The sequence below is a fragment of the Neoarius graeffei genome, chromosome 15 (assembly GCF_027579695.1).
Source record: "Neoarius graeffei isolate fNeoGra1 chromosome 15, fNeoGra1.pri, whole genome shotgun sequence".
In the NCBI taxonomy this organism is placed as follows: domain Eukaryota; kingdom Metazoa; phylum Chordata; class Actinopteri; order Siluriformes; family Ariidae; genus Neoarius; species Neoarius graeffei.
Window position 1 is genome coordinate 25,484,099 of NC_083583.1, and position 12,908 is coordinate 25,497,006.

Sequence of the window (12,908 nt, forward strand, 5' to 3'; positions counted from 1 at the left end):
AAAGTAAATGAGAGAACTAACTTTTGGTCTTCCCATGGCCTTCAGAAGACACAACTGATGTAACTTCCTGTTGAGCATATGATTTATGGAATGTTCCAAATTTGTCAGATGGGGTAATATGTTTGGGTAACAGGACTGAGTGAAAACCCAGGGACACGACTAAAATGTGTATTTTAACTAAGATATTGTGGATTTCTTATGAAAAAAAAAAATATTTAAACCATGGATAGGATATGGAGTCGCACAACAGTGCAAAAGAAATACTGTTTCTGAAGGATTTTAATCATAATATTTCATAGTTAAGTACCGTATAAAGTTATGCCGCTTTTCCACTACAAACGTGGCTGAGCCGTGCCGTGCCGAGTCGAGCTGAGTCGAGCTGAGCGGGGCTGTTGGAGTTGCATTTCGACTACAACCGCGCTGAACCGTGCTGGCTGGATGTGGGTGGACACATTGGGTGGAGTTAGCGAAAGTGGGTGGACGTCACGTGATGTCGTTAAGCAGCGCAAACAGTGACATCAGTGACAGTGGCGGAACAAGTCAGAGCCGGGCCGGGGGCGGGGCAAATGACCGGGCCCTTTATTAAAGCTTATCATAACATCATTTTAGGCTACAAAATGTCCGCAACTGCGGTGTTTACCAATTTCAACACTACCGGGTGCAACTATGTTATTTAGTACATCAAGTCCTTCAAACGAACATGTAACTCAGAAACAAAAAACATTAGGATACTGTACATGGCTCATAATAAAACATCAATAGCCTATACTGCGCACATTATTTGAAGGGCATACGAATGAGCGCTCAGAGGTTGCAACGGTGACAGGAAGAGTCAGAAATAAAAGGAGGGCGGTGCAAACCTCACTGAATGCACTGTGTTTACCAATTTCAACACTACGGGGTGCAACTATGTTAGTTTGTACATTAAGTCCTTCAAACGAACATGTAACTCAGAAACAAAAAAACATTAGGCGACATACTGTACATGGCTCATAATAAAACATCAATAGCCTACTGCGCGTATTATTTGAAGGGCATACGACGAGCCTTGCGCTCCGCGAACTCGTCCACGATGCTCTGTATATGTCACTGATTCAGTGATCTTTTAAGCGGTAGTCTCACGACCCGGATAATAAACAATAAACATGGAGGACATGGAGTCGTTAGTGTTGCTGGTCTTGGTGCTGTGGCTTGTTGTCACCGACAATGCCAACAGATACCGGCAAGAGCGTATAGATGAGGCGAGGCACATAAGGCTTCAGAAATTCTCGTAATTCGTAATTATTCTTCTTCCGGGTTTGCGGTGTTTACAGATCCCAGCGCGCTCGCGGGGCGTGTGTGGGCATGTAAGGACACTCCTCCTCACCAATCAGTGCACAGGGGAGTGTCTGCTCACGCCCCCAGCCTCAGTCGGCACGGTTTGGCTCGCTTCAGCCCCACTCCAAAACGGTGCGAGTTTTAGGGGCTAAGCAGGGCTGAAACGAGCTGAGTCGTGCCGGTTTTTGGTAGTCGAAACGCGAGCCGTGTCGGGCTGAAGTGAGCTGAAAAAGGGTAGTGGAAAAGGGCCATTAGAGTGCGGGGACAGGTAACATGCTATTTTTCAATGTTTTAGGTAGTTTTTATTAATCCTTACAATTATATATCTTAAATTTGAAATCAGATCAATGTGCAGGACATTCTGCGTAATAAGGAAATGTATTTTAAAGTACATTTTTATGTGCATTTATACATAGAATTTTCTAGGGACGGAAATGGCACCGATTCGGTGGAATGGCTCAACTGCAAAACGACTATACAATGTAAATTTGATGGAGCAATCATCTGCGTTGAAGCAAAACGCTTGTTTTCACCACTGACAGGCTCATATGATAAGTGTCCAACAACATGGAAGGGATCCTTACAGAGATTGCCCCATAGAATTATATTGTATAGCCATTTTACAGTTGCTGGTTATAGCTTTCAAACTCAATACTGGACAGATTTCAATTGTTTGTCACTGCATATATGATCTATGACCTACACATTGTGTGAAACCCTTTCTGACGGTTACCTGCTTGTTAAAATGGAGGGTTGTAGTTTGCTTAAATCACACTCTCGTCATTTCCACATTGTGTGCTCTGAACAAAGGCAGTTCCACGGATTGTATGAGTGCTCTGGGCATTTGTGCGCTATTTGCATAGCATTTGGCATTCATAATAGAAATGAAGGAAGCCAAGGCTGCAAAGGGAAATGAGAAGCAACTACATGCCCTACCTTTACTCGCTTCCTGATATTTCTTCTTGGCTAGGGTTGCATCTCGCACCAACTGCTTGTAATTAGACTTCAGGCGGTCCAACTCAGTTTGGGTGACCTAACCTTCCACAACAGGGCAAGACGAGAGAATCAATTAGACAGACACGCATTGACTTAGGATGGTCATACAAAGAAGTAAGCAAGAAGTGTGAATCCCTGTGGTTTGTACAGCTTTTGAGGTGGAAGGCATCAAAGGGAGCACTCAGCGAAGCTGATTTACCAGGAAAACAAAACACCTAAAAGACCACATTCTGCGTCACATTTGAGTTTCCAAGTTAGCTGTTAATTTTCCAAGTTAAACTGTGAAAAGAGAATTACACTGTGCCTTGCAACCTGTATGTTCTGTTGTGCAAAATTAACATGTTTAAAAAGTTATATCAAGTAATCAATCTGCTAAATATAGCTCTTTAGAATAAAATATGACGGAGTATGCCATTATAGGAAAATAAACAACTTCGAGGTGGTAAAAGTAATTGGTATGTATCCAGCCAATGTCAGACAAGTCATTTGCCTACAATAACATTATCCATCAAAAAAAAAGAAAAAAACCATTATACTTTCCATTCCGGGCGGCACGGTGGTGTAGTGGTTAGCGCTGTCGCCTCACAGCAAGAAGGTCCGGGTTCGAGCCCCGTGGCCGGCGAGGGCCTTTCTGTGCGGAGTTTGCATGTTCTCCCCGTGTCCGCGTGGGTTTCCTCCGGGTGCTCCGGTTTCCCCCACAGTCCAAAGACATGCAGGTTAGGTTAACTGGTGACTCTAAATTGACCGTAGGTGTGAATGTGAGTGTGAATGGTTGTCTGTGTCTATGTGTCAGCCCTGTGATGACCTGGCGACTTGTCCAGGGTGTACCCCGCCTTCCGCCCATAGTCAGCTGGGATAGGCTCCAGCTTGCCTGCGACCCTGTAGGACAGGATAAAGCGGCTAGAGATAATGAGATGAGATGAGACTTTCCATTCCTTTATAGTTATGTTTTAATATTGTGGAACACACACACACAAAAGTTAGCATCTGTTATCACTTGTATTATAGCAGCTATAAATATCCATTCCCTCACCAGCCTGTCTTTTTCTCTCTCAAAGCTAATAAACCAACCAATTCAGCTCGTCTTGTTACAGAGAAGTACCATCATGAATAGTCCCATATTAGAAAACCTAAAGTATATAGGTTTATATATAGTATATATATAAAGCTTTACCTCTGACAGGCACAAAGTGCTGACACTGGAGACTCTTTCCAAAAATGCTAAATAGGGGTTAATTATTTGGCTTGAACATGTACTGTGTTCTAAACTTGCACAAATACAGATACAAATAGGAGGCACACTATCCATCCATCCATCCATCCATCCATCCATCATCTGTAGCCGCTTATCCTGTTCTACAGGGTCGCAGGCAAGCTGTAGCCTATCCCAGCTGACTATGGGCGAGAGGAGGCACAATAGTTTTTATTTTTGAGAAACCATACTTGAAATGGCATCACCTTGAGCCTAGATCCAGAGGAAGCAAATAAATAAATACATAAACCCCCCAACATCAATGACTGTGTAGCTCACTCCAGCCCTGTCTAGTCCAGAAGGAACAATCTAAAGTGGGCCACCTTACGCAATAAATGTTGCAAGCTATATACACTATATACGAGCTATATATAGAAGCTATATACACCCTAGGAATACTGACCGATTTCCCAGAAGGGATCCAAAACAACGAGGAATTGGAGAAGAAACAATTTGTTGAACTGCTCATTAAGGTTTAATTAGTCCATAACTTCATTAACAATTGCAATTAAGCAAATCTGGGTAGAAGTTATATGCACCCTTGGTACCCCTACCTTCATGCCAGAAAGAATCAAAATCGGTGAAGAATTGAGGGAGAAGAAGCAATGTGTGTGGAAACTGCTCATTAAGGCTTAATTACTCCATATCCTCATTATTAAATGCAATTATGCAAATTTGGGTAGAAGCCATATGCATCGCAGGCAGACCTACCTTCCTGCCAAAAAGAATAAAAATTGGTAAAAAATTGAGAGAGAAGAAGCGATTTTCGTGAAAACGTGGACGATGCTGGACGGACAAATGACGGACGCCGGACAACACATGATGGCATAAGTTCATCGCCTGTCAGCCAGATGAGCTAAAAAATTCAGATAAGTGGAGCAGGAGGTTTTTACTTTCCTGTGATGCAGGCTTGGGAATGAAGTTCACACTCAACAACTTCCAAAATCTTAGAATTGCTTAAATTTGGACAATGCAAATTTAATCACTTGTAATCCACATTTTCTCCCAAAAGGTAGTTCAACTCTACTGTGTGCTCTTAAGCACAGATTTTTACACATTCCTCCACTGAGTTTTAGTCGACAGTTTAACACAGAACTAATCCACTGATTTTCAGTTACCATTCAAACTCCATTGTGGCTAAGGAGAGAAAGAACTGGACTGTTGCTCAGTGGTCCAAAGTCCTTTTTTTCCCCAGATGAAAGTAAATTTTGCATTTCATTTGGAAATCAAGGTCCTAGAGTCTGGAGGAAGAGTGGAGAGGCACAGAATCCAAGGTGTTTGAAGTCCAGTGTGAAGTTTCTGCAGTCTGTGATAATTTGGGGTGCCATGTCATCTGTTGATGTGGGTCTACTGTGTTATCAAATCCACTGAGCAACAGTCCAGTTCTCTCTCTCCTTAGTCCAGGTAAGACACTTCTGACGTCTCTGGTTCAGGAGTGGCTTGATATTAGAAATCCAACAGGTGTAGCCTCTTTCCTGAAGACGTCTGTGTGTGGTGGCTCTTGATGCATCGACACCAGCCTCAGTCCACTCCTTGTGAAGCTCAACCAAGTTCCTGAATCAACTTTTCTTGACAATCCTCTCAAGGCTGCGGTCATCCCTGTTTGCGCACCTTTTCCAGCCAGCCTTTTCAGCAATAACCTTCTGGGGGTTACCCTCCTTGTGGAGGGAGTCAATGATCATCTTCTGGACAACTGTCAAGTCAGCAGTCTTTCGTGATTGTGGTTGCGTGTACTGAACTAGACCAAGAGATACACAGTATTTATACTGTTTTACTCAAACTCGAAATGAAATATTCTGATATTTTGAGATACTGGATTTCCGATTTTCATGAGCTATAAGCCATAATTGTCAAAATTAATACAAAAAAAAAAAAGATATTTCACTTTACCTGCAATGAATATAGAATATATGAAAGTTTACCTTTTTGAATTAAATTATGAAAAAAAATAACTTTCACGATATTCCAATATTTTGAGATGCACTAGTATCTATAAATACTAATAATTAAAATCACTTCAGGAAGTCTGAGATGTATTTTAGCCATGTGTCTGAATGCATCCATCTTTCCAAACTGCAATACACATTGAACTTGGGACCCACAGACTATGTTTTAAACAGTTAATAATTAAAAAAAAAAATCAATCATTTAGGTGCACAAAGCAACTTAAAACAAGGTGCAAATCTGGACGTTGTGGATGAATGAAAGGGGATTTGCATATTAACGTAAGAGATCTGGTTACCTTGATACACATGAAACTAATGTAAATGCATGTGAGTAAAATCTTATCAGGATACATGACTGTCAAAACAGGGAGAGAGCAAAAGACAGCAAGTTCATATTACACTTTGCTGTTAGTTTAGGATCCTAATAAGTTTGATATATTAATAATTTAACCCTTCTATCCAAGTAAGCTATTGTTATCGCCAATGAAGTTGCTAGCTCCAGTGTACGAGTGCTAATAACTGGTAATTCAAACACAAAATAAGCCTTATTGCCAATATTCCAGCTGTGCTAACTGGGTAAATTTGCCAGCCATTAACCCCCAAATGCACCAAAAATTAATGATTCCTTTCATGGGTTTCCAGAAGGAAGTCAAAAGCATGAATGCAGAAGTATGAAAAACACACCAATGACTCATCAGGCAATAATAGTAATGGGAGTCTGCTAAACTTTATATCCAGGATCCATTCAACCTAAACAAATAAGCAGGTGTCCTCTGCCAAAGCAGGAAATAAATAAATAAATATACTCTCTCCCCTTCAATCTCCAGGCCCGATATGTGTGGCTCTAATCTCTCTCATTTTCACTCAACAAAAGTTAAGAAAACAGCTCATTTATAAACAAGCAGAGTCTTGTATTTACTACAAACAACCATCATTTTGTATTCTCAATTTTTTCAAGAAATCCACCGATACTGATCTCGAAAGAGCCAACTGTTGAGACCTGAAGACACTGCCAGTGCCACTGTGGAGATGAAGGATCGATGGATCTTTCTCCTGTTTGAGTAAACATAATTCATGCCTGCCTTGTAGCTCCACTCGTTCATTTTGTTCACCCCATGTCAGAGAGATGGAAGACATTCTTCTGCAAAATTTAAACAGTTTACTTCACGACACATTTCAAACCATCCTAAACTATTTTAAGAGAGAACTTTCGCAGTGGAAAAGAAAACCAGTCAATGACGAGTAGAGATTTGACATGCAGGCTCACACCTCGACCAGTAATTATCTGAACTTCTTTTTATTATGAACACCTGCCAAAACAATCCACTAGACAGGTTAAAAAAGAACCGTTTCTTTAAAAAGTTGCTGTCCAGTTATCCTTTATACTCATCTTTACACTCGAATTTCAATAATCGTAACCAAGTCTAGCCTTAATCCAGTGACAGCTGGTCAGGATATTAAATGGGAGGTTGAAATCTAATGCTCTACCGGGTTTGTCATATACTTCCTCTAAATACCAAACATGGTAAACAGGAAGACACTAAACTTAGTTTCCTCATCTGTACGATTTGTACTTTGATTGGACTTCGTCGAGATACGTTTAGCTTCTCCTCCAAGGGCATTTATTGCACCCACAACTGTAATACACGTCTTCTCAATCACCATTCATGACATCACTGACACAGCTAAAAAAAATATCAGCCCAAATGGAAGTCAAATCCTGGCAGTGTTTCAACTGACATGACTGTCACTGATATGCTGCATGAACAGTCTGGGCTAGAAAGAAATCACCCCCAGCCTCGATTCTTCATATCATTGTGTATTTTTATACCCATATATACCAACCACCCTTTGTTTCAATCCCCTTTAACCACCTGTTGATTACGATGCTACAGTGCACTCTGCCTTTTAAGACCGGATTCGGGTTTCACAGAGTGCAAAATCTTAAACTGACTTTGTCCACCTGTACACACTGGCTAGATCCCCTTTTTGTTTCACACAAATTCCACCACTACTTTTTCACTTCCATGTGTGTTTTTTGCACTTTCATTATGGAAACAGACTCTCTTTAGTTCCCTTCCTGTTGTATTAAAGTGGCCTGGAGACAGAAATGCACACAGCCTTCATGCTTCACTATTCATGCTGTTTTTCTATCAGCTTCATTGCTCAGGGGAAAAATTTGGTATATTTGGCACTGATGCTAATCAGATCTGGACTCATTGCCTATAAATAAGCATGCATATGTGACCATTAAGAATCAAAATCCAGATTGTTACATTCATACAGCACGTTCCAGAGGATAAGGAAGTCAGAATACTGTTACCAGTATTCTTGTAGCGATTCGTCCATGATCATTTTTTTTTCTTTTGTTGTGTAGCGCAGATCTATAGGGCCAGTCCATTATTTAATATTGCACAGTGCTGTTTCGAATCTGATTGGTGAGAAGGTGTTAATTATTTTTCTGCAACCGCAGCTCTAACAGTAGTGCCAGCCACAAGCAGGTTTATATTAAATGCTCTTAATATGCCATTTCTAGAATAATTCATTCACAAAGACTTATATAGTGGATGTTCCAAATAAATGGATTAAAAACAAGATCAACTGTGAGCTACTTCTCACTTACATATCCCCCCGCTCTTGCTTATATCAGAATGCAAGCAATCAAAAGAATAGGACACTTATTATGAATGTTGACGTCAACAAATAATTAACCCTGAAACAAGTAAGTAAAGAGCAGTGTTCTCTCCAGGTATTTCAAATAGCATCCTGGTAAACTGTCATTTTGAAATAGCGTTTTACTTCTTGAAATAGCGTCAAAATCCACCCTATATGTTTCGTAAATACATTGTCGGTAAACAGGAAGTCGATGTGGGATAGACCTGAAAATGGTATACATGGTATAGAATCCCAAGCTGAAGCTCGATACCAAATATCAAGCAGTTGTGATTTGTAGTTGCTGAGAAAAGTGTTACGAAAACTTTGTAAATCCACACTATACGTTTCGTAAATACATTTGGTCAGTAAAGAGAAAGTTGATGTGCGACAGACCTGAAACAGTATACATGGTATAGAACCCCAAGCTGAAGTTTGCTACCAAGTGGCTATGATTTGTGGTTGCTGAGAAAAAGGGTGTTTCGGACAGACGGAAAAACAGACGAACGGACTGAAAGAGGTAAAAAAATCATTACCCCACCCCCCTTTGGAGCGGGGGTATAAAAATAAAACGCAAACAAACATACTCGCTGATGTGGTGACATTTTCTGTATGAAGTTTATTTAGAATTTTTGGAAGGAGTCTCCAGTGTCCGTGCTTTGGAATAGTCAGAGTTAAAGCTGTAATGTAAAGCTGCATGAGAGAAGTTTCTGGGTAGCATGATCAGCTATATTTTGCTGTCTTATTAACTCTAGGAGAGGGCGAAACTTTAGGAGAGGAATAAAACATGACAGGACGTGCTGTTCTTGGTAATGGAAGAAGAAATGCACTGAAATTCTTTTCTTCACATATCCTAGTTTGTTAGGAAGCTGAAGTCAGAGTGCAAGGTCAACCATGATACCGCACCCAAGGAGCAGACAGAGTTAAGGGCTTGGCAGTCCTGGGTTTGAACCCGCATCTTTCTGATCAGTAACCCAGAGCCTTAACCATTGAGCCACCGCTGCCCCAACAATGAAAAAACACACTGGTATGCCAATAATTATTGCTTTCAACTGACGGTTAAAAAGTTATTCAGATGCAGATTTCAGAGGCTTCACCACAACTGTTTCAATACTACCAGTGCTCAAGTTTTACATCATGGCTGTAGGGAAAATCCAGCTGAAGAAAAACCTTGTTGTGTGCCATGAAGACACAGCAATTCATCACCACTCAAACATTCTAATATAATAAATCACCAATATCCCCCCTTTATCCTACATCCCCTTCCTTTATCCTTTCTATCCTTCACCATCAACATGTTATCATCCATTTTGTTTAATGTTACATGAATTAACAAACACTTTGCTTCCTACTTCATTTGGATTAGCTCATAGTTCTCCATTCCAGTCTTGTGGCCCCATGTACTGCACATGTGCTTTCCCTGCAATAAAACATCACGTTATCCGCCATCAAGTCGTTCATGAGCCGAGTCTGATGTGTGTGCAGAGGCTGAGGAAAACCCATCTCCCATTTTCACAATATTCTACAGAGGGACTAATGAGAGCATTATGCAGCTGAATCACGGTCTGGTTTGGGAATTGCACCATCTCGGATCGCAAGACCCTACAGCGGATAGTGAGGACAGCTGAGAAGATCATCGGAGTCTCACTTCCCTCTATCACAGACATTTATACCACACGCTGCATCTGGAAAGCCACCAGCATCGTGGCCAACCCCACACACAATCTCTTCACCCTCCTGCTGTCTGGAAAAAGGTACCAAAGCATTCAGGCCTTCACAGCCAGGCTCTGTAACAGTTTCTTCCCACATGCTATCAGACTCCTCAACTCTGAGGAACTGGACTGATAACACATGGACTGTTGAACACACCACTCACACTGCAGTATTTGCACAGTGAACAATATTGCACTATTACTTACAGTGGTTACAACATCCCTCTCTCTCACACACACACTTGACATTTATTTCTTCCATTTTCATACACTACTTCAGTTCCTCATGCCATCAGACTCCTCAACTCAGACTGATTAACACGGACTGTTGAACACACTGCAATCTTTGCACAGTGGACAGTAATGCACTACTGCCTTAATGTCTCTTGCACACAAAGTTTACATTTATTTTCTTTCATATACTACCTCAATATGCACACTCAACTCTGCACCTTATGTTGCTTGTGTCGTTTATTGTCCGTTTATTGTCTATTGCTGGGTTTCACGTGACGTCACATCCGTCTCATTAATTATTCAGAACTTTAGCTGGTGGTCTACCAAAGCTCAGTTGACAAAGCGTTTGTACGGAGAAGGTGCACTGCTCGCATGAAAAATCCCTTATACTTGCGTTGTTTTAGGTTGTTTGAATCGATCAAACTGTGAAACTGATGAAAGTTTCTTCAGGGTTCCCCGTGAACTAATAAAAAAGGGTGAACAAACACAGGATTTCACAAGATGTCAAGAAAGGTGGCTTTTGAACCTCTCACTGAAATCGAAGGGAGCCGAATCGAAGCATGCTCAAGTTTGCAGTGATCACTTTGTGAAAGGTTTGTATATCCCTCTCAGCTATGTCCTTAGTGTTTTCCAAGTACTTTTCTTGCTATGTGCCGTTATTTTACAGTACTTTTTTAGTCAGTCCCCAGTTGTTTGTTTGTTTACTCCTCACAAAGTCCATATGCATGAAGGTCGCGACAAAATTCTTACCCAGCCATACAGTTACAATGCACCGTGATCACTTCTCCATCTTGTTTAACTAAGGTCCAGGTCTTTAAAGGGGTTTCTGATGATCTTTGCGAATGAGTTACCTGAGAGATAAGAGCCAACACAAGTGAGAATCAAGCGAACTGTTGTTTGTTTACACTTCAACTTGCAGCACTTCGTTATAAAGACACGAACGAAAAGCTTTAAACAAAAAAAAAAAAAAAAAACCCATACGTACACAGGCAAAAACAATACAGGATTCATTTGGCAGTGACTTGATACCGAGGTCCTTTACCCAGCTACATACAAAAAAAAGTTGTAAGCCTCCATACTCTTTCACGCTTTCATCTGTTTTGCGGTGTAGAAGGACGTCTGCAACACCAGATAGTTTGAGATGTCGGGGAACTCGACTGAAGGGTAGTTTGAGATCGTATGACAAATCCTTCTTTCTCAGACTGTAGGGGTCGATTCCATTGCACATAGCAATCTTCTGAATATATCTAAAGCGAGCAGTGGCTTTTAGATTATGAGCGTACTCTGATAACTTATCACGAGTTGTTTAGACCACCAGCTATTTCACTTCCGGTAAAACTGCTAAGTAACGCAACTGAAACCCAGCAATCGTCACATTTACTGTCTGCAGTGTTGCACTTGTTGCACTCTTGCACTTTATGTTGTTATATGTAGACTTGTAGTCCTGTGATGTTCCATGTAGCACCATGGTCCTGGAGAAAGGTAGTTTCGTTTTAACTGTGTACCGTACCAACTGCATATGGTTGAAATGACAAAAAGACCTTGACCTTGTAGCAGGAGGACTCGGATTGAAAGCTACTGCACTGTGGCATGATGATATCACCTCTACACATGTCTAAGTTTTCATATACTCATGTCTCAAGTGTACCAAAAATTGACTGTGGATAAAAAGTGCCGCTCATACACTGATGCCAAAAGAAAAATATGTCCCACCTACTTACATAACGTGCTATTAGATTTCATATAAACCAGATGAAAATATAAACTGGTTGTGGTGCTGACCCTGCATAGCTCTTGGTTGAGAAGGCTCCACTGCTCGGTGTACGTCTTCTTTAGTTGCTGTTTGTCTCTGATTAGAAGAGTGAGTTTGCTTAGAGGACCCACCATCAGGTCTTCAGAGTGCTTGCGGAGGATCCGACTCAGGTTCTCCGTCTCGCTCACCATCACATTCCACGACTGTTGGAGAAATTTAATGATCAGCAGACATGCCTACATCATATACAGGTAGTACACATGAAAGTGCACGCTTGATCCATTAAAAATCATTAAATGCTTTTTAAGAAACGACTTAAATCACCTGAAAGCATCCCTACACCTTTCCCCTTATAAGTAATGCACAAATCTATGAATACGTATGAACATGCAAAGCTGAAATGCCCTCAGGTTCTTACGTCACCCAAATCCCTTCCGCTCACTTCACCTGTTGACAGTGTATTATGCTTTTATGAAAAAGTGCAAGGTCATCAGGTAAACACATGACTGATGTAAATTTCAGACTGACTCAACGTCCAAACAGCCATCATTTGGTCATCAAAAATGGGGAAGTGATAACATTTCAAAATGATAATTTCAGATAAGGACTAGCACTTATTGACACACTGCAACTATGCAACTGTACACTGCAAAAAATAAAATTCCGGAATATGATTGAATATATTTAATATTTTTCATTATAAGATAATAATAAGCAAATATTATAGCAACTATAAGATATGTGCTTGAAATGGTCTTTTTTGGTAAATAACTTTACTTCTTTATAAATATAAATGCTTGAAATAAGCAAGAAAAAAAATCTCAAGCTTTAAACTACTAAAACTGCCAAGAATTAGGTTTAATAAATCATATATTTGTCCTGCGATGAACTGGTCTCCTATTCAGGGTGTATTCCTACATCATGCCCAGTGTTCCTGGGATCCTTGGCATCGTGACAAGGATATACTGACGAAAGATGACTGAATGAGAAATATTAGAGATATCATGGCTGGGGAAAGGGATCAGAAAATGAGCTAAACGCCTGGG

The 12,908-nt window shown here is 40.7% G+C and overlaps 1 protein-coding gene across 6 annotated transcripts in view; it reads right to left on the reverse strand.

Annotated features, from left to right (window-relative positions):
* The window catches only part of fes (FES proto-oncogene, tyrosine kinase), an 86,267-nt gene that overhangs the window by 65,370 nt on the left and 7,989 nt on the right, over nt 1–12,908 (reverse strand). For 4 of the 6 annotated variants that reach the window (XR_009656678.1, XM_060941070.1, XM_060941073.1 and 1 more), the window contains exons 3-4: nt 11,892–12,065; nt 2,254–2,350 (exon numbers count right to left, since the gene is read on the reverse strand). Coding sequence is in view for 5 of the 6 variants with exons in the window: in XM_060941070.1 (XP_060797053.1) it covers nt 2,254–2,350; nt 11,892–12,065 (271 nt within the window). In the remaining variant the exon portion in view is untranslated. Of the gene's footprint in view, nt 1–2,253; nt 2,351–11,891; nt 12,066–12,908 lie in introns of those variants that run through there. The other 2 variants (XM_060941071.1, XM_060941074.1) reach the window with 2 other exon arrangements.